The sequence below is a fragment of the Mesitornis unicolor genome, unplaced genomic scaffold (genome assembly GCF_000695765.1).
Source record: "Mesitornis unicolor isolate BGI_N332 unplaced genomic scaffold, ASM69576v1 scaffold15377, whole genome shotgun sequence".
NCBI classification, from domain to species: Eukaryota; Metazoa; Chordata; class Aves; order Mesitornithiformes; family Mesitornithidae; genus Mesitornis; species Mesitornis unicolor.
The window spans coordinates 10,582-33,679 of NW_010194471.1; the positions used below are offsets into that span (position 1 = coordinate 10,582).

At 39.1% G+C, this 23,098-nt stretch overlaps 1 protein-coding gene across 1 annotated transcript in view; it reads left to right on the forward strand.

Annotated features, from left to right (window-relative positions):
- The window catches only part of SIM2 (single-minded family bHLH transcription factor 2), a 56,020-nt gene that overhangs the window by 7,660 nt on the left and 25,262 nt on the right, over window positions 1-23,098 (forward strand). The window contains exons 2-4 of the mRNA XM_010187818.1: window positions 938-1,020; window positions 3,982-4,071; window positions 10,355-10,463. Coding sequence (XP_010186120.1) covers window positions 938-1,020; window positions 3,982-4,071; window positions 10,355-10,463 — 282 coding nt within the window. The remainder of the gene's footprint in view (window positions 1-937; window positions 1,021-3,981; window positions 4,072-10,354; window positions 10,464-23,098) is intronic.

The following is a 23,098-nucleotide window of genomic DNA, read 5'->3' on the forward strand; positions in this document are numbered from 1 at the left end:
GCCCTTCACCCGCCGCTGGCCCTTCCGCAGCGCCTCTCGGCTGCAGGGAAGCATGGGCAGCAACAACCTTAGGGCTCCGTGGCCTCTCAGAAGCGGTGTTGTAGCCCCGAGGGCTTAAGCCTTCTTTTATCTCCTTTCTCTCCCAAAAAGCAGTAATTAAATGGAGGTAGTCCCGTCCCCCTTTCCCCACCCCATGTGTGCGGTCCTTCGGGCAGAGCCTGCCATCAGAGGCCGGTGTGAATCTCCAGCTTTCAGGCTGGCACGGGTAGTGGTCTCAGCTTCACTGAGGTGCTGGTGCAAGCATGCATGGAGGAAATTAACAACAAATCAACAAACCCCAGACCAGCCCTTCCAGCCCCCCACAACACAGCTCCATCAATAACATTTCACCATCTCCAAGGCAATGCCAGGCACACGGGCTTTCCCCAGCCCCAGTGATTGAAGACGGGCAAAAGCTCCTAGCGCCTTCCCTGTCGGAACCCCCACGCCCTTCCCTCTCTGGGCGCCAAGTGCCCTGCGCTGTGCCTGGCAAGGCTGCGGGCCTCGGGCTCTCAGTGTGTGGCCAGTCTTCCCCCCTATCCCGGCTGCGGGCATGGTGTTGCGGGCAGGACGGTGCCGGGACGGCGGGCGAGGGGAAGCGGTTGAGGTAGGCGCCTTCCCGGGGGGACGCACTGGAGGCCGGGCGGCTCTCCGGGGAAGGAGAAAGTGCGTCCGTGGGGATGACCTCCAGGAAAAAGAGCACTTCCCTCCCCACGCGTGTGTAATAGAAGGAACTCAGCCTTTCCCACCTCCCGAACCCCCACGTCGCGGCCTGGCCCGCGATTCGCAGGAAAAGCGGGACGAGCGGGCGGGTTGCGGGCAGGGGACGTTCCACCGGTAAGGCAGGGAGGGCCCGGCTCCACTTCCCGCTCTAACCAGCTCCTTGGTTCCCTTGCAGGTCTGGGCGACGCCTGGGGACAGCCGAGCAGGATAGGGCCCTTGGATAACGTGGCCAAGGAGCTCGGATCCCATCTGCTTCAGGTAGTGGGCGCCTTCCTCCTCTCGTACGCGCTGGTGTTGCAGTGTGATCAACCTCCCTCCTCTCCTCCTCACCGCCAGAACCTGAGTGAAGCCTTCCTTTTGCTCCTGAGCCTCACACCGGCGGGGAGGGGAGGAAAACCGAAACACCAACCACTTCATTTTGTTGTTGTTGTTGTTTTCGCCTTTTAATATTAGTAGAAGTAGCAGCTTACCATGGCACTGATGGGCTCTCCGTGCACGCAAAGCAACTCCCAGCCGTAAATGCTGATAATCAGACATCCATCCCCCAGAGCTGCGAGGCAAGTCCCGCAGGGCAGCCGCCTGCGAGCGGCAACGCGGCAGAGACTTTAGGCTGGAGGAGGGGCGCTGGCCACCGGAGATTATCGTTCTCCGCCGGTGACTCGGGAGGGAAAACCCGTATGGGAGCTCAGGGCCGCCCAGGCCGGAGGTGAACATCTGGGTTAGATCTCCTGTGGACGTTAGCACCTGAAAATACCGTTGTTCGCAATCCCGTTGAATTCTTCTGAATTCCCCCCGCCTAGAAAAGTTTAGGAAGTCGTAGCTGGGGCGTGTGTGCCAGGCGGAGGGGGGGGAATTAATTACGTTTAGCTCAATTTCTTTTATATATATATATGAACTTAATACAGAGAGGGTTTTTCTTCCCCGATTTTAAAGACCTAGTAAACCGTAATCGTTTAACGGCCGTTTTTATTGTGGGAGGTTAATTCCTGGTCACAGAGCTGGAGCTGTTTTAACTACTCGCTCCGGCTGGGGATAAAAAAAAACAACAAACCTCAACAGAACCCCCTGTGCGGGGTCTTGTGGCCGCTTCCCTCCGCTGAGTCGCCGGGAGGGCTCTCCCATCTTTGCCCCCGCCAAAAGGCGGTTTGGGACCGAGCGGGCCCCGGCCGTTGGCCCCGACGCCCGCCCCCGCCTTGGCCGTTGGCCGCAGGGCCGTGAGCAACCTCCCCCCGCCTTCCCCCTCAGGCAGAGCTGCCCGTTCTCCTCAAGCTCAGGCAAGCCGCGCACTTGGAGGGAGGTAACGAGGCGGCAGGGTGGGCTGGGCGGGAAAAGACGTGCGGGTTCGCCCGACGTTGAGAAATGTAAAGAACCGGGCACGGTTCTCTATTTGTTGCTGCGGCCCTGCAAAATGTCATCCGTTCTTCCTGAAGCGAAAAGAGGGCACGCTTTCTGTCGAGTGACCTGAAGTGTGCGTTACTTGACCGCATAGAGCAGACGGAAATGGGTAAAGTTCAACATTACCTCATGTGGAGGTATTTCTAGCCTTGAAAATTCTTAGTAGCTGATTGTCCTGTCAGCTGTTCTGGAATGACTGATCTACCTAGAAAATACATATCTAGTTATGTCATGAAAATAATTGTTGTTACATTTGCTCCTCCCCCCTGTTAGCTATTTCGCATTTTGTCTGGCATTAAATGAACTTAAGTAACATTATATGCTGATTACCTGTAATACTAATTTTACAGTTCAGTTTTTTCTGAATTATGAATGCTTAACATTTCAATAAACCCACGTTTACTGTAAACTTTTTAAAGGGTTCTTAGACTGAAACCTTACATGTGACGTTTCAGCTTCAATATGCTTTTCTGATTAGGAAAGTTAGAGACCTACTGCACCATATAATGCAGTAATGAAAGCATTGACATGGCTGTAGTCGTGATACTGGGCAGAGCAATTGCAAGACGACACTGTTTAAAAGCAAAGTTATGGCTAAGGATGCAATAATTTATTTCCCATTTTAATACTTCTACAAAATTTAATTTATGTCCCAAAAAAGAAAAAAGTAAAGCCAAAAAGTAATCTGGTTTCAATTACATGCTGGAGAATCGTTAGTAGGCCAGAGAATAATTTGGAATATTTTCTTATGAGGCAGCACTGTAAGAGCATGAAGCACACAGGATTTTATTGCTTCCCTCCTGGTTCAGTAACTGAAAAGATAAATTAAAATAGGCATATATTTTATTTGTGTATTATATTTTTTTTCTATTCGACATATATTTACCGATGATGATCATATGTATACATTGATCAAGGCTTCCTCAACTGCTTAGAAATAATGGATGCTTTTTGACTTAGAATATCAGATATTTTTAAAAAAATGCCTCAAATTGGGCACTGAAGAAATAAGGTACCTCCAAACTGATAGTTTGTATTTCCAAATCATGGCCAGAATTGGCTGACATGTACCATTTGCATCATACTATTTTTTTTCATATGAGTAATATATGACTAAATTAAACATCAGTTTTTTTACTTACATAAGTAATAATTACCTTCCAGTCAATATCCCATCCATAAGAATTTGTAGGACTGGACCTCAAGTTTGCATTATGTATTACCATTAATTGAGATGCACAAACTGTAGGGATATAGCTTAAAGAGCATAAAACACTCTTCAAGTGTGATAAAGTCTTGAATATCAATTTTTTTTACTTTCTTTTCCTAAATTTGCATAGCTACATAGCAGACAACCCTTTTCTGTTCAGAAAGTTAATTATTAAAAATACAGTCAAAGACATTTAAAGTGTTACCTACGGTATGATTAAATATATTGCAAATAGTGGTAAGCTGTGTCTGCCAATTATACCATAAAAAATGGCTTGCGTAGTACTACACTTTCCCCTAAGTACCACATAGCTCAGGATTTGTACTAAGTACTAAAATAACCCAAATCAACAGGAGAATGTCAACTTAAAGTGAAGCAGTAAAGCTAGTAAAGCTGTAGGGGCAATGAATTGGATTTCACAATGTGTGTGTGTGTCCTAGACTTTGTAGGAACAGCATCAGATAAAGGTTTCTGTTCCTTAAATTTTGCTGCTATTTGCCGCTATTGAAGTTGCATAGCAATCTTCCTCCAAAGACTTTGATTTTTTTTTTTTTTCACTGTAAATGGTTTAAACAGAGTGCTTGCTTTTCACCCTACATATTTCTCTTTTTCAGACTTTGGATGGCTTTGTTTTTGTAGTAGCATCAGATGGCAAAATAATGTACATCTCAGAAACAGCGTCTGTACATCTTGGCTTATCTCAGGTATGAGTGATTTAGTCTTTCTATCTGTTAAATATGCATACCGGATTTGGAAACTAAGACTAGTATCTCACCATGTATATAATGTCATTGTTTTTTAGTGGTATGTGAAGCTTTGACCTTGTTCTCTGACAAATGACCTTACTTAAAAATTCAAGTTTCCTTCACTTATAAGCACAACATGACTGTTTTTATATCTTTTCTTGTTCATTGTATTTCACTCTTCATTACCTTTAAGAAGGGTAATAAATAATATGATATTGCAAATTGCAGATATATACAGACCTTGAAACCCAAATCTATTGCCTGTGTGGTAATGCTATACGTCTGAAATAAAGTTTAGAATTCAAGTCTATATGTTTTAGATTGTGTAAGATATTGAGACTTGCTATGAAATAGAGAGGAAATCTGATGTGGAACATGAGTTTTATGGTAAATGTGTTTTAGGAAAAAAAAGAAAAAGGGGGCAGATTTATGAGTGTTCATATGGAATTCGGGGTAGTTTTTCCTGAGTTTTTCCAGCTCAGTGGTCTTTTCAGTAAAGCGTTTTATATGGTTGTGATAGAACTCATAAAACTCAGTTTACTACTGTTCTGCACAAGAAGTATAAGGGTTTTTTATTGTTGGTTTGTTTTGGTTTTTTCTTAGAAGGACATTTCTAATTTTTTGCCTTCTTGGGACAGGCATAAAGGCAAATAGCCTGAATTTATTGCAGAGTGCAAGCTTCCATACCTTTGTATTACACAAATTCATTGGTAGCACCTGACCTAGAGCTTGCTGAAGTCCAATAGAAAAATCCTTCAGTAATTTCACTGAGTCCTGGATGAGACTTGCAAGAAACAGAAGTGTTTCTTCAGAACCAGTTGCAGCTCAAACACTTCTCAGAATTAGATGAAGTGAAATAAAGACTCAGTAGCAGAGGGAAATAAATGAGGAGATGAAGGTGAGAGAGAGCACTGGATGTTCTGAAAATGTCTGAGGAATATGGCCTGTGGCTATTGCAATAAACAGAGAAGAGGCTGAGTTGCTGACATTATATGTGTACTTTAACTTTGGTAGTAACTAACATATTTGATTGAAAAACTGTGATGTTATTTGGATGTGTGTTTATAATAGTGATCTTCGAATTAGAAGCTGTGAGAAAAAAATAGAACTCTAAATAGCTAGAAAAAGCAAGTATATAATCTCGTAAACACCATTTCTAAAACGAAAAGGCAACTACAATCTCTGTTTTTGTAATCTCTTTTATAAAAAGCAGTTTTGAGAATCAATATTGTATGTGGATACTTTTTTCCTGCCAACTTTTAAAAATGTGTCCAGGGAATATCCTTAGTTCAAGGAGTTTGCTCAATTGAGTCTGTTCAGTATATTAGTTGCTTCATAACATTTAATGCATGTTCAAATTACTTTAAATATGGCTTTGTTTTAGAATATACTTTCGTAGAGAATGGCCATATTTTCTACTCTGAATCATCAGCATTATTTAAAGTTTTTCTTGCCCTAGCTTTTGAAAAGATCCACCACACTGCTGACTGCTTAAATAGATTCATTTAGTCAGTACAATTATTCCAAAGCACTGAGTGTTCCCATCTGTCCTTGCTGAAGTAGAGTCTCATTGTCCCGTGCTGCTTGCTGTTTGATAAGTGCTAACTGATCTTCCAGGTTTTGTCCAGAAATTGTTTCTCTTTTCTTTCCTTCTGAGGAATATCAAGTCACCAGATCTTGTAGGTCTCAGTATTATCCAGTCATCTGGTGAAATTAAAGAACTACGGGAGAGGTAGGGCACTAAATAGACTCGGCCGCATTCAAGGAGATGGACTGAAAGTGCCATACAGGCTTTAGTCATATTTAGCCCTTGTGCCCTTATGGTCTTCTGTACAGACTAAATTCCATGTGCATTGCACATTTAAATATCTGTAAACTCTTAGCACAAGAGGTATCGAGCAAAACTAGAGGATTTGGTCATATTACTTATTGAAGTCAGTTTAATAAGCAAAATCACAATTACTTCACTTTAGCAGAGATTTTTAAATGGATGGACTGTGTCCTTGAATTCCCCAGAAAGCTGTAGGTCAGAGAGGACAGAGGGGTGTGAAATTTAAGAACATATTCTAGATTCTTAAAACACTAAGTGCTCCAGTAGTTTCACAGTGCACATTTTTTTATTTACAAATAAAAAACCTCAGCTAAACAAGGCAGTGATTTTTTTCCCCCTCTTTCCTCATACTGTTTTATATCTAATCTGCTCTTGCTGTTTCTCCATGTTCTATTTTTGAAGTAAGAATTTTGCTTTAAGTAGTACTAGCATTAATACAAGGCTAGTCCTACATACTAGGATATTAATACATTACCACTAGGATATGTCTGTAAGCTTCCCGGGACTCTAAATGAGTTCTTGTTCCTACTTCTCTGGAAATCACTGGGAGTTTTGCCACTGACATCAACAAGAATGAGATTGGTCTGTAGAAGCAAATTCTGCAAGTCTCCCTCACCAAGTCATAATCCCACACTATATTTTCAACAAGTGCTCTCACAGAGCTCCAGCCAATAAAAGCTGAGACCAGAGTGACGATGATTGTAGAAAATCTCTTAGAGTGTGCACAGAAAGGCCTTTTTATTAAATAATTTGACAATTAACTAGTCCACACATCAATTTCCAGTTAAAGTGCAATTTGTTTAAAAATATATATTTAAACTAAATAAAAAGTCCATTTAAAATATTTTGCAGGATATTCTTGGAGACCTACTACTGTAGCCTTTATCTTCTAGTTGAACTTGAATTTAACTTCAGCAGAAAGAAATTAGAGCTTCTGAATAACCTTTCACTGGTTGGTGTAGTTAAGCTAGTTTAAAACGTAAAAAAAACGTTAAGGATTTTTTTCAGCACTTCTTCACTCACTTCTGTCTGCAGTATCAGAGAATCAGAAACAATATTTCTGAAAAGGCTACATCTTCATTTGTGGATCTATCACTTAATTTGTGGCTTTGGTTTCTGATCTGCCTTTGTTCTCAACTGTAACAGTAAATGTGGTAAATACTGATGGTTAGGACCCCTCTTCTCCATCTAATTTCAATCGGCATTAGACCAGTGTTGAACTGACTTGTGCTAGCTGAGAGAGCCAATTTCTTGCCTCTTTTTTTCCATGGATAACAAATAGGTTCAAATTCTCCAAATATTTTTTCCCCTTAGAGTCCAAAGTCACAGACTGGAGAGGAAAATCCTCTTAGGAAACAATGGTGAAAGATTTTATTTTATTTTATTTTTTTAATTTTGAAGGTCTGGAGCTTATTCCAGCCACTTTCTGGGTCCATGAGGGAGCCAAGCTTATCTTTGACTTTTGATAAGTCTTGAAATATTTAACCACAAACATCTGAACTTTTCCAAGAGTTTATTTTACTTTCATCAAATAAGTATATGAAAAGCAAAATATGTAATTATTTGCTCTAGAATCCATCTACTTAGTCCTCTGTGTTTATTATGAATCATTTCTTGGCAGGGAAAAAAGTGTGCAGCTGAGTTACACATAAAAAAAACCCTCTTAGTAGGAAACAGCGATATTTGGTAGTAAGCAGGTATTTACAGATATTAAAAAGCTGCAGCAAGGAAGCTGGTTTAATAAGCCTGAGGCATGAGATTTTAGAAGCTTTATGAATTGAACCATATAATTTATTTTTTTAAGTTTTCAGTGTTTCATTATAGGGTTTAAAATAGTATGCATGCACTATGCATAGCAGGAGACTGTGGTCAGTTTCAAAATTATGTATACATATTTTGGTTATTTGACTCTTACATAGCCCCAGTCTCTTTGCTGAGGGCTTTATGTTTCCACTTGCATTTTTACAGTCAATTTTGGTTTCAGTGTTGTACATTCACCTCCTGCTGATTTTTGCTGGGGTTGCAAATGCATACATCAGAGTAGAAAATATTCCTATGTGTATAATGAGAAAAACTAGTCATTAGTTTGACAGAGCACTTTAGTTTTGAATTTTAGGTATAAGCCCCGGGAGACAAATTGCAGTTTGGGTAAAACAGGGATCTTGGGTCCAGCCCTGTGAATCCTGTGGACAAACATGTATTTCTGTGAGTAGTCTTTTTGAAATAGGTAGTGACTTTCGGAAAAGCAAGAGACACTCATGAGTTATACTTTATACGAGAGTAGATGCATGTTGATCCAGTTATGGTTATACTCTGTAGTAGCAGAGATGCAACAAGATCTTTTGGATTATTACAGTTGATGTTGCTAGTCAGGTTGGTTGGTGCTGTTTTGTAAGAAAGTCTTTTATTTGTACTGAAGGGAGAGATTGTTTGCATATAATCACCCATGAATGATTTTTATTTTTTTTTGGAAGCTGTATTCTCTGCAAAATCACTGTTAACCAAAGATAAGATAATAAGAACAGGGTCGTAAGTGATATTTGTTTAGGTTTGAACACTGACCGCAGCTGTGTATTTTTGCAATAATTTTTCTCATGTTCTGGTTTACTACGCATATAGGCCAACGAAATGCCCATCACCACTGGAATTATTAGAATTTTATAAAAATTGGTTTTATGTGTCTGTAGATGACTTATATCTTTTACAATACGTTTTTCCTTATGTCATTAAAAACAAACAGAAGCATTGAGAAGCATGACTCAGTGAGACTGTATATTCTCCTTCATCCCTCATCACGAAAGCTTGAATATGAGATGTTACTGTAACAGGTCCCCACCTGTTACAGTCCTGAAAAGGAAGAGTCAGTGCTTTTTAAGGAGAACTTTTGGAGAAAAGTATATTAATGAAGCAACTTAGATAATTCTCTCCCTCTCCCTCTCCCTCTCCCTCTCCCTCTCCCTCCTCTTTCTTCCTTTGTTTTCTTCCTCTCTTTCTTTCTTGTCTTCTCTCTTCCTTTGTTTTCTTTCTCTCTTTTTTCTTGTCCTCTCTCTTCCTTTGTTTTCTTCCTCTCTTTCTTTCTTTTTCTTCAACTCTTTCTGTCTTTCTTTCCCTTTCTTTCTCTCTCCATCTCTCCTTTCATTGTCTCTCTTTCTTTACCTTTTTTTTTCCCTTATTCAGTGAAATTTCATTCTGGTTAGAATCACAAATCAGGGTTGATGTTTTTGTTTTTGCAGGGAGGAGTTGTTGGAAAGAAGCAGCAGGGAATAGATGGCTAGAGAAAAAGTTAGTTTGCATATGCTTGGGAAGAGACATTCCATGAATAATGCAGAAAATGGAATGATGAGAAACATTTTTGGAAAAAGATTGCTTTGTGGGGTAGACAACTTCATTTATTCCAAAGAAAAGGCAACTCACACATCTTAGCAAATCAGTAGGATTGGCTCAGAATAATAGGTTAAATTACTTCACCTCTCAGCTGTCTCTGATCTTGGGGGCCCAAGGCACATCAGGCCACACTGAACAATTGGGCAGCCTGACACTAATTTAAAACACAGGCTCAAAGTATTGGTTCACTCCTTAAATCAATTACTGCATCTATCTGGAGACTTTTGTTGGTGAGTTTTATACGTGGCAAACAGAGTTAGCAAAAAGGACATATGGTGCACGCCATTCATTTTTTCGCACAACAGTTATTATGGATACAGCAATGAGAAAGATGGAAATACATTCTTGTGTGAGCAAAATTAAAGTGAGAAGAGGGAATACACACATATTTAAGACAAATGTAGTCTTTACTGTGCATATTTATTAAAGCAATGAAAGCTCAATCCAGTGCCTATGAAAATCTATGGAAGTCTGCCTTTTGAATTGACTGGCTACTGTTCTGAGCCCTTCACACTACTGTGGGCTGAGTGTGGTAGGCTGTCTTTGAAAAGACAAAGGAATTGTGTAAGTCTAGTAGTTTGGCTCTGAAGGCTCAGCTACCAGCTGAATGCAGGTGACAGATTCTGGGAACCTGTGGAAACATTATTTTTTTGGATATCTGTCTTCTTGAGAGAGATTAATACAGTTCACAGAGACTTTATCCCATTTTCTGGCAATCTAACATTTCTACACCTGCTCTAGTTTATCACTTCATTTGCCAGCTCTCTCTAATAGCAGCTCTTCTGTATCCATATCACCACCAGAAATTCCCACAAAAACACCTATAATATTAGTTATTGCTGAAGAAGGAATTTGGTTTAACGGATATAATTTGGAACATGGTTTTGACACATTCAGGTTATGTTCTAAAAATGGTTTGTAGTTACCCAGATGCATTGTATGCAGGTTACTTAAGAGCACTTTTGGTACGGGGAGGGGGGGAAATAGCCAGCTGCACTGCTTCATGTGTTACATGTCTCTTCACAGGTGGAGCTTACTGGTAATAGCATTTATGAGTACATACATCCTTCTGATCACGATGAGATGACAGCTGTTCTTACTGCTCACCAGCCTCTTCATCCTCACCTCTTACAAGGTACTTGTGTGATCTGTGATCGAACTAGCAGTGAAAAACCAAAAAAAACCCAGTAACAACCCTAGGCTGAAATGTGACATTCATATTTATCCAATATGAAGCAATGTACACGAATGGAGGAGAAGCATGAACTTGAAACTGTGACCCAGGATTTTGTTTTTTTGCAGTAAAGGGAATAAGGCATCCTAGATTAAATAATGCTTTATATATTTAAATAATTCTATGGAGTCCATGCATTTTTAAACAGGTTTTTAGATTTTGGCCGGTGGCCAATTAATCTATTTTATTTTGTTATAATTGCTGAGATTGCAGGGATGTTGCAATGGTCTGGCTGTGCAGAGCTGCAGCTACATGGTCTTAGTGAAAAAAAAAAAGAATAATACATAGACAATTGGGAAATTGGAGGACATTTCTAATGTTCTTTAAAAAAAACCCTATTACATTTGAAGCTTGGACAAAAAGCTAGACTTAATACTCTCCATTGTAGGAAGAGCAAAAATGGGTTTTGTAAATGACCTGTATTCAGAAACTCTCATTAAAAACGCTACCTCTCCAAAAAAGAATGTCCTCTTGCCTTAATACTGGATCACTGATTCACCAAGCCTCTTCGTACATCCTGTTCAGGTGCTGCTGATGATTCACATACATGTACCCACCCATACAGCATGGTGCTAAGCTGAATGGAGTGTCAGCAGAATTCTTACTGATTACGTGAATGCCTGGATCAGACTGTCCAGCCTTGCTGTGCTCAGCCACCACACAAAAATATTAACATAGCCCTCTGTGTATTAAGTTGTTACTTCAGTGTTGTAACTACTACATCCGTAACAAAGATATGCTCATTTTTGCACTATCTTCTTCTGTAGCTTTTGTTTCCTGTGGGGCAATTCTTTTAATTTTGAATTATCAGATATAATCTGGCTCCATCTTGTACATTGTGCTTTCACATGTATTTTATAATTAGCTCCTAAAAGCATGAACTACAACTCTGTTTAGGATCAGGCATTTTTTTCACAGTTCTGACTGCTGTGATTCCATCAGTGCAGAGCCATGTACCCTCTGCATGTAAGGAAGTTTAATGTGCCTGGAAGCATATGTAAATATTATTAATGGAAGAATTATCTTAGCCTCCTTCTCTCTTTTTCCTTCCCTAACAGGTTGTCTTGTGTACCCCTTGGTGTTTTGAAAAACAAACTCTTATTTTTCTTGGACCCTTCTGATTCTAGTCATTACTGGCCATTTCATAGATTGCTCATTACTCTGTCAGGAATTCGTTTTTAAAATGCTGACATTTTATAAAAAACAATTTTTTTTTTCCTTTTTTGTACCTTACTGATAAGCAGAGGGCATACCTCTGCTGTAAGTGCCTTACTTTTCACACAGTTCTGCTAGTATCCACAATTGGTAGTAAGGCATTTTTAGACCTGCTGTCTTGCAAATGGCAATAGCCTCCTGTTTTTCTGGCAATATATTTTTCTAACTTGTTAGTTGGAGATTTTTTACAGATTTAAAGTCATGGGCAAATGATTGGAATTAATTACTATGTCAAATGCAAATAAGCCTGCAGCTCTTTCTGTTCTCTGTTTAGTATCATGACACCGGTTTACTAGAAGCAGTGAGACAGCACACTAGTACTGCAGTTCCAGAAGTGGTTTTGTTGCTGTTGTTGTTCAGAACTAGGTACCTCCTGTTTCTTGCTTACATTTGGATGTCCCTGGATGCTTATCTTGCTTATCAGGTCTCTCTCATTTTAGCTATTTAGGGTCAAATTATCTTTTTCCTTAACAAATTCTTGACACTGTGAAGTGTATTTTCATTCTGATTGGTTTGAAAAGACTTTGCACACAATTTAAACTGTTAATTTTAGTTAACTTGCAAGTGTTTCAGCCTGAAATTCTGTTGATGATATAATTAGCCATAGATATATGTCTCATCCTCTGTAGCTTTCTTTACCTCATTCTACATAGATGCTCTTTGTCATTAGCATCAAGCTCTGGTTTCTCAACAGTACAAAGGTAAAGGAAAATTTTCTTTGAAATGTGATCCATTTACATACATTCTGCTTTGTGTAAAAATTTGTGTAGCAGAGGAAATTGATAAAAATCTCAAAGCAACAGCATCTTATTTGGATTCCTAGACTTGCAGAAGATAGATAAAGGAGTTAAGCTGTATCTTGGTTTTTATAGGGTTTTTCTTATGCAAATCTTACTTATGTGTGTCTCTTCCTCATACAATGCATGGAGCAGGTATATTAAATATTCAGAATCCGTAACTAAATCTTTTTAAAATTAAAAGAGTGACCAAATATTTATTTGTATTTGTCTTCCCTGTGCCAGTAGTTCTCTTTTCTGTAGTGCATACCTTTTACACATATATATCTTGAGAGAGAACCTGAAACTACCTGGCCTACAGAAATCGAAGCAGGTTTCCTATTTTTCTTCAGTGAAGTCCTGGAACCAGATTAATAAATGACAGGAATGAAGCAACTCCTGTCTGTATCTTAGTAGATATTTTGAATATTTAAGTTAAACATGGAGCTCTACAAATAACTTAGGACAGAGGGAAGTTGAGTGAAAGTGGCTTTATTTTCTAATAGAAAGGAAGACAGACTTTTTAAAGAGCATTTTTTGGTCATTTTAGTTTGATTTTGTATCTTTTAATCTTTTAAATCACATTTGAATCATGAAGTCACTCAGGAGTAAAATCAGTATTGCACTGCTGACACAGACATTCATAACACAAATTTACAGCTTGGCTCATGTAATTTTACTTGCTCAAGATGTGTTCTTCAGTTAATTCTTAGGTGTGTATATACATTTTTAGTTCAGTTGCTATTTCAGCAGTTATAGCTGGATAAGAGCTGTTATGATAGAAATAAAATCCTAAATGTGATCGTACATATCTATACTCTGTGGTACTCTGTTACTGGTATTGAGCAACCCAGAGTACAGGTCATTTTTCACCTCCACATTTAGAGTATTTGTAAATTTTGATGCTATCTCTGTATTTATTTATTTGTTTGCTTTTAATCTTCCTAATTTTCCTTAATTATTCTCTTCAAACCTTACCTTGTATCTCCCATGCTTCATCAGTTCCATAGAAGCTTTTCTGAAAGACCATACAACATGAGAAAGGTGGGAGCCATGCAGCTGTTGAGATCTAGAAATCTTGCATGAGTTTCATTTCCCAGGGAAATGCAATATTTTTTGACTCACTGCATAAAATGAGACATAATGTGGGCTTTTTAATGTAATGCTCACTGTTACATTGTTTTTCTTCAGATATCTCACCTGGTATTCAAAAAATGATACATTACTTTAAAAGGTATAATCCTTCTTAAATTATAACCTTTTATTTTTGCTAAGTTTGCCCTGGACTTCCTAATGTTTCAGGTACAAGAAGACACATCCTCTTTGTTTTTCTTTAAAAGATAGTGAAGATTCTTGAATAATCACAAGCTTCTAGACTTCATAGCAATATTAAGTGAAATAAAAATTGGGAAAATCCATGTTGGTGAACTAGCTGTTGTGTCATTGCTCTTTTAATATGTCCAATGTGGCACTACAGTAACTTATGGTAAGGAAAGCTTTTGGGGCAAGAAACAGGAAGGCAGCAACTCTGAGAAGCATTTAGAGGACATAAAGGAAAAAGAGCTCGGTGTGAGCTCCTGTTGTCATGCTGTGGCAAAAAGGAGTAATGGAAAATCCTCGTACATATAAGCTGGAATAGTGAACAGGAATAGCGAGGATGACTAATTGTATTCTTTAGACAGTATTAGTTAAATGGACACTGGATTTTTTCTGTATAATTCTGTTGTCCACTTAAAAAAAAAAAGGCAAATTGGAGAAAGTACAGAGGAGAGCCACAAAAATGATTGAAGGATTGGAAAGACTTATAATGAGAGATGAAGGAACACCATCTGGTTTATCTAAAAGAAGACTGGGAGGTGACTTGGTTACTGTGTCTGCATACTTCCAAGGGAAGAAAATACTGGGAACTAAAGGACTGTTTTAGAAGAAAAAACATATCAAGGACCAATGTCTGTGAGCTGAAACCACAAAAGCTCAGATTAGAATAATGCATACATTTATAACTAGAAGCTTGATTAACAACAGGAACTAAATACTGAGGGAAGCAGTGGTTTCTTCCTCTTTTGATGTCTTTGGATCAAGGCTGTATGCCTTTATAGAAGATACGCTTTAGGCAAACAGAAGTTACTGAGCTCAGCACAGGAGTAACTGGCTGGAGTTCAATGAACTGCAATGTACAGGTTAGACCTATGATCTAATGCTCTTTTCTGGCCTTTAAAGTCTCTAAGCTATGACTCAATGAAAACTATAAGCCCCATGATCTGTGGTGGCTTTGGAGAATTTAAGCTTTAGCTTACAAAGTCTTTAAGCTGCCTTTTTACTTGCATGACCAGCATTGAAAATGTAAAGCAATATGTACTGATCTCTTGGTATGAAAGAAGCCGACAGCTGTACTCTCTTTCTGAGGGTGGCTGGCGTGGGGAAAAATAATCTCTCTCGCATATACATTAAAGGTGGGGTATACTTCAGTGAATCGCCTCACAGGAGTCTTTAGGCCAACTTAGCACCAGTTGTAACAAAATGGATTTGTTATATTCAAACTGGAAAGCTGCCACGCAGAAAAGAACCTGGGGGTGTTGGTGGACAGCAGGATGACCATGAGCCAGCAATGTGCCCTTGTGGCCAAGAAGGCAAATGGCATCCTGGGGTGTATCAGAAGGGGTGTGGTGAGTAGGTCGAGAGAGGTTCTCCTTCCCCTCTACTCTGCCGTGGTGAGACCGCATCTGGAATATTGTGTTCAGTTCTGGGCCCCTCAGTTCAAGAAGGACAGGGAATTGCTTGAAAGAGTCCAGCGCAGAGCCACAAAGATGATTGAGGGAGTGGAGCATCTCCTTTATGAGGAGCGGCTGAGGGAGCTGGGTCTCTTTAGCTTGGAGAAGAGGAGACTGAGGGGTGACCTCATTAATGTTTATAAATTTGTAAAGGGCGAGTGTCACGAGGAAGGAGCCAGACTCTTCTCTCTGATGTCCAATGACAGGACAAGGGACAATGGGTGCAAGCTGGAGCATAGGAGGTTCAATCTGAATATGAGGAAAAACTTTTTTACTGTACGGGTGACAGAGCACTGGCACAGGCTGCCCAGAGAGGTTGTGGAGTCTCCTTCTCTGGAGACTTTCAAAACCCACCTGGACCCTTTCCTGTGTGACCTGGTCTAGCTGATCCTGCTCTGGCAGGGCGGTTGGACTGGATGATCTTTCGAGGTCCCTTCCAACTCCTAATATTCTGTGATTCTGTGAACTGGGAAGGGTTAGCAGGAAAAGAAAAAAAAATAAGAAAAATAATAATTTGTATCTTTTCCAAATGATGTGTACTGGCTGTGCTCAGATCTCAGACTTAACTGGCCCTTCACATGTTTCGAAATATTGCTTAATGTATTTCTGATCTGCAGTTTTTTTCTGTGTTCTTAGTTTTGCACCTGTAGAGTTTTACACCTCAGTTTTGCACTCTCTGTGGCACCTGTGTCTGTTGCATAGGCTGATACCAAAATTCCTGGGCCTCTATCCTAAAATACACAACACTTAATTAACAGGAATGTGGGAATTTTCTCATGGTGTAGGGCTGAGAAACTGATTTTTGGTATGTAGAGAAGTGGTTTTGATGTATGCTGTCTTTCCTTGAGCACTTGCAGCTCTGAAAGCTTTTATCTTTCTTCAAGTAGTAGAATTAACAAACTGGGTCCACTGGATGAAATTATCCTACTGGGACAGGAGGTAGTCATCCAGCTGGGTGGTTTACCCCTTGCCTCACCTCACATATAGCATAAAATCAAATGTCTGTCAGGCTAGCAAGTCCGAGCTGCTACAGCACAGCAGCAAACCATTTTGATACTAGCATGGTGGAGGGTACAGTGCTGACAGAGGTTTGTTAAGAGGCTGTTACAAAGTGCCTTGTCCAGAGGTGATAAGCTTTTTGAATGTGTCTGAAACAGTGGCTGACTTTCAGGGACTGAACACTGAGGATTGCACCAGGATTATTGACTACACTCAGCACCCCCTAGCATGCTCTTTAAAGGAAATAGCGTACAGACACAAGCTAGGATGTACTTACTACAATAAGTTGGGACCTTAAACTCTCTAACAATGTTCCTGCTAAAAGTGTGTCTGTAACAACCATTTTTTCAGAAAGTTGTTTTTAACAGCATAGTGTGGTAGGCTTGTAGCAGGATAGTAACACTAAACCATATGGAGGTTTTTGGGAAATACTGTACCTCCTGTACCACATTTGTAAGAATAAAGAAGGAAATTTTGGTGTGAAATATCAGGGTAGTGTAAGCTGGGTATGACTAGTCAGTGCATCTGTCATCACTGCAGCTAGAATCAAGAAAGTAAGCAAAACAGATATTTGCACTGCAGGTTGACTGAGACAAGCAAATAAGCAGTGCTGAGAGGGATTCAGCATTGTGTGCTGCTCTTCCATGTGTGTATTTGGAGATAGGCACTGTGTGCCTTTTACTGGTTTCATATGCTTTTTCTGAGTTTTTAATCCTTTAAAATGTCTATACAGTTCCCACTTTTGCTGACTTGCACACCAAGACATAGTGTACTAAAAGCAGTTTATTAACATTGCTCAGAGCAGACAAAGGGAAAAAGGAATACTGTAGTTATTGCAGACAATCCAGTTGTCTGCTAACAACTGGATAATTCTTAAATGATTAGTTAAAAGTCTAATGTAAGTTACACAAGAAATGTGGAATATGTTGTCTCAGGTTTTCTCCACTCTGGATGATGCTTTAAGGGCACTGTTTCAGTGAGTTAAGAAATAAATGCCAGTGCATAGATTTCTTCTCAAGGAAGAACATCTTCCTTACACACATTTTGTTCAACATTAAAAGGAGGGAATAGAAAATTGTACATCTGGAATGATCTTTTTTACACTAAGTTTTAAATAAATTTTCCTAGTTATACATATGCAAAAGACAAAATGTTGACAGGAATTTCTGTTGTAATGAATTTTAAAATGTTTTATAGGAGAACCGTTATTGAAAGACAGTGGTTTAACGTGATGATTCTGTTGCTGCTGTTTGTTAGTGTTATTTTAAACTTGAGAAACCTAGAAAATACTATTATTCTGGATGTACAAAAGTGGAAAAGAGGGCAGACTACTGGCAACCCCCTCATTTTTCCTGGGTAATTATCAGTATAGTATACCAAAGAGAGTAGAGTATCTCAGACTGCAAAAGCTCTTTTTCTTTCTGCCTAGTGCCCTGTTGAGATTCTTCTCTAAGAAAAATTTGTAAACATTGTTTACAGAGGCAAGGGAAAATGTGGGCAAATGCTAGCAAACAGCCGAGGTTGGATGACAGGAATGGTAATAGAGACAGTTTACCTTCTGCAGCACTGACAGGAGTCTGGGAACAGTCAGGACACAAGAAAAACTGTCCAAATGGGGAGGAAATTGCTTGAGGCATGCGTGTCTTCCCACAAGTGGCACAGGAGGGAAGGTAGAAGCAAGTGATTGCATGCACTGTGCTTTCGTCTAAATGTGCCCTTTGAGAAAAGTTTTCATCTCCTACACTATAGGTGAAATTTGACATTACATCCAAGCTGCCATGTAGAGTGAGCATGAATCATTAGCTGTGACAAGAGCTCCCAATTTCAATGCTGCTTCGTATCTTTCATAGCAACAGGTGAGCCATACATTCTTAAAACAACGTAACAGTGTGCAGTTTGCATGCTGATACCTACTAATTTACAAAGTGGTTCTGCAACAGAACAATGTCATATTTTCCTGATGTCAAAACTTGGGAAAGAGATATAAAATAGTAGCTTTTACCTTAGGGAAAATAAAGGCATGAGAGGTGAAGCTGTGGAAAAAAACTATGATGATCTTTTTTCTCAGTCCGTTGTGCAAGCAGCATGCAGACCGCAGGATTCTGTGACTGTTTTCTTTCAAAAGAGATGAAAGATGGAGTGGAAAGCAAAGATGGATTTCATAGTTACACCCCCAGGGATGGACAATTCTGGCTTCCATAAAGCTAACCATAATTTCACAGAAATGCTTGGAGAATCCTGTTTGGCAGTCATGTGCAACATGAGTGAATAAATGCACAAGCTCTTTATCCAAAATAGCAATGCTCATTTTCTTTACCATGACATTTATTCTGTTTATCAGAGTAAGAAAATAAAAGTATGTGAAATATAAACAGGCTATTTTATTCTTGACTAGTGTTTGCAATCGAACTGTATTGCATGATATACTAGGCTAAGAAGAGGGATTAATGGAGAAGGCATACTTTGTGGAAATGGTACTCAGTGCCGTAAGAAAGAAATACATCTTCTGTATGTCCATAGACTGCAATGTTTTTCTATGTTCTCATTCACAGGTTGCTGTGTTTCAGCTCTGTGAGGATATTAACACATGGATAAATTTGGGCTGGGATTTGAATGAAGCCATTTACTCTCTGCCTCATCTATAGCTTTTACTGAATCTACTCAAGTACACTTTAGCAGTACTTCAGGGAGGGAGGCTCTGTAAGATGACCAGGCAATATAGTAATATATTAGTGGAATAGAAAAACTTCTCTGAATTGGGTAAGGGAAACATGGAGTTTGGCTAAAGAAATCAACAATGATACATTTGAAATTGACATATTGGACATGGACTCTGGCTTGCAGTATCTCGTCTTATAAAACTTACTGTAAATAATATCTCAATTTTATTAAAATACCTGTTGGTAGATGTATTTTAAAAGTCAGGATCTCAGTAACCTCAGTTACACTCTTCCAAAGAAGTGCAGCAGAAAAGATACAGAAGTCTGGTCAAAGTATATAATCATGTTGATCAAAACTATTCTGTTACTTGTATCAGTTTTAATTTCCAGCTATTACCAATCACCTAGTCGGGGAAAAATGGAAGATTGGAATTCCAGGATAAAAACTGAGAGTCTCACAAGTAATTCCTAAAAAGATTTCAGTAAAAGTTTGTGGAGTAGTGGGGAGAGGACAATCACTTTCAAATTATAAACATCATTGATATAGGGCAAAAAAAATAATCAGATATTTGCTATAATAAGTAAATAAAAGTTACAACAAATATTGGAAGTGGCTTGAATAGAAAAATAGACCTGCCATGGTGTTCTACCCAACTGAGTAAAGAAAAGCACTATGCCAAAAATGGGAGGGTAAACATTTAGAAAGAACCCTAAAGCTCCGTTTTTAATCTCTAATTCCTGTAGTAGATAAACATAATGTCAGTAAGTTCTGGGAAATGTTAAAAGCTGTACTAAGAGGGTTGGTCTGCTTTTCAGGAAGGTATCATCAGAGCCTTTCAAGATACTTAGCAATTTAGAAATGGGGGTGGAGGTTTCTTTCTAGCTGTTGCAACTATTGAGACATTTTCTTGACTCATCTTCTGAAAAAAGCTTGAATGGAAGAATATACAAACTTTGAAAGTTATTTAACTCACTTATGAAAAGAAGAATCAATTTTCCAATTTAAAATTGTTTGCGAGAGGGAAAAAAGTCACATTCAGGTAAAGAGGTAAAATAGATGCTGACATGGCAAATAAGGGGAAGATGGAAAAAGCAGACCCATGCTGCAATACTTACACCTGTAAAGGAAAACGCATTAAAACTTTTCATAGCAATACACAGGTGTTTGTCAGAATTATAGGTGGTTATGAGAAATGCTAGAGAAGGTGCAATTAAACAGACAAATTTCATCATAGATGGTGGTCTTGTTGGAATAGTAGGTATTTGAAAGAAATGGTGCTGAGTAAAAGAAACAGCAGCTGTGAAATTTATCATGGGTTGCAGCAAAATTTGCTATCTCCATGTGGTGACTGCTCACTTCTTTGAAAACTCAAGTGGCTGGAAAGCAGCCCTGCAGGAAGGGATCTGGTGAGATGCTGGTTGATGCTAAGCTCAATATGAGTCAGCAGTGTGCTCTGGCAGCCAAGATGGCAAACCACACACTGGGGTGCACCAAACACGGCATAACCAGCTGGGCAAAAGAGGTGATTATCCCACTGTATCCAGCATTGGTGTGGCCTCACGTTGAGTACTGGGTGCAGTTCTGGACCCCACAATTTAAGAAGGATGTGAAGGTCCTTGAATGTGTCCAGAAGAGGGCAACAAAGCTGGTGAAAGGGCTGGAAGTGAAGTGGTCAGGCAGCTGGACTACGTGATCCTCATAGGTCCCATCCAACTTTTCTTTTCTTTTCTTTTCTTTTCTTTTCTTTTCTTTTCTTTTCTTTTCTTTTCTTTTCTTTTCTTTTCTTTTCTTTTCTTTTCTTTTCTTTTCTTTTCTTCAATTTCCCAGTTTTTCAGCTTGCTTCTGGAAGCTGTAGTCAGTGGGGTAATATAAGATATAATATTTCCTGCAGTGGCAAGTGTGAATTTACAAATGAGACTGTTTTACTCTCCAGTATCAAAATATCCCCAATACCACACCATGTGGAGTTACAGCTGACTCAGCTCCAGGTGTTGTGAAGGCACCATTGGAAAGTACAGTTTACCTTGAGAGACATTGCTATGCTTTATGAAGCCTCCTTTGTTTCTTGCAGCTCTAAAAATGCTGTTTTGTAAATACATTGTTACATGCCTACAAACACGCACATACATGGGCATTACAGGACTGTAATAGTGCTCTTTTAATCATTATTGCTAATAATAATATGAAGTGCATCATCATGCAGAGAAATGAGGTTTCTTTTCTTAGAGATGAAAACATCTTCACGTTGGATCCAGTTTTATTTCTTATTCTCCCTTTTCATAAAAGAAGAAGAAAAAAACACCCCAAAACGAAGCATTATGTAGTTATCAATATCCATAGGGTTGTAATGGATTACTCTTTGCTCTGTGATATATATGCAAGACAAAAACCCAACAAAGATTGTTATTAGTAGGATTTTTTTTTGGTCTTAACTCAGCTAGGACATCTCCACAAGACTTTCTGGTCCACTCAATAGAATTGTGTTTCTCGTCCTTCATTAGCTGATGTATGCATCCTGTTGGTTTCGTCTTACCTTTGTAACAAACAGACGTAGTTTATACACAGTTTGTTAACATTTTCTTAACGCTTAAAGGAAAGGGGTTAATATCACTTACAGCGATACATTTATATAATCAGTATTTCAAAATAATTAAATACAGGGCTTAAGCTTTGGTTATTAGATGCTATGAATATTCTCTAATACTTTAGAAGGCTATTTTCCTTCAGTGTTGCTTATATTCTGGTTCAATCATAACATTTTACTATTCACCATACTTTCTTCCAAGTTTCATATATATGTGCTTAACCTGCAGTGCTCTAAACCTTTAAATGCTTAAGAACTGGTAGCACTTGTTTGGTTTTCTCTCTGTTTCACACCTCTTTTACCTTCTTCACAGTCTAAGATTCTTTCTGTTATTTGTATGTGCTGCACTTACATGTTTGCTTGAAAAAACACTAGTGATACTAATAATTACATTACTAGGTCTAGACATGTTATGCTGTTATATTTTTGCAGTTTTTCAAAACTTATTTCTGATTGACAAAATCACTTAACTCTTAATAATTGGTTACATTCACCCCTTACTTAAGTCTGAAGTGTTTATTTTTCAATTACTCCTTTTACGTTTACTGTCATACTGTCAATATTGTTTTTACGTTACTGTCTTCCCTAATTTGAGACTTCTGCTACATCTCTGGACATCTCTAGTCATTCTGTGTTTACAGCAGGTGCTGGCTATTTATGCTACAGGCTTTTTTCGTGCTTTGTAACTGAGCTTTCATGCCTACTATAACATCACAATTTTGTGATTAACCTTTACAGCAAGACAGCATGGATTAGTAATCACTCTACTCACAGTTCATCTGATTTCTCCTGTTTGAATATTCAGCTTCTCTATTTTTGCTTGCTAGACGTTTAAGTACCTCATTTTCTTTTTACATTCTCTCGGTCAGTAGTAGACCATCCTAATTGCATCAGGTACAGCCTGGATGTGATATTCTAAGTTTTGCATTATACTGATGGATGTGTTAGCATCCATCAGGATACTGGGGCTCATTATTTCCCAAACAGCTTTAATATTACAAATTTACTGTAGTTCTTTTTTGCTTTGCTACCCGCTTCTGCTACTTCCAAAGGTCTTGGGGAGTCACATTGGCAATATGAATACTAATACACACTGTTCACAGTCTTGCACATCTAGGTTCTTTGGGATGATCTTACTGCTTCTTTATATTTTGCAGTCTCTTGTTCAGGTCTGGAGATGGTTTTACTCCCAGTAGGCATGCCCAAACACACATGCACATAGAGCCCACCAATGACAGATCAACACAGACAGAAGAGCAGTGCTTTTACAGGCACCACATACACACTAATAGCACTTTAATAACCGTGAACAGTATGAACAGCCTGGTCCTGCTTTTCCTTGCCAGCGAGCCAGTGTGAAAGCTTGATGGTAGATTTTATACTCAGACACACTCACAAGGATATCTCTTGTGTTTTTGTATTCTTCAGCTCCAATCCTTCAAGCAAGATGCCAGATGCCATGTAGCATCTGCATATGTTCACTGAGCACCTCAACACAACCATTAGTCTTAACCAGCCATGTAACAATCC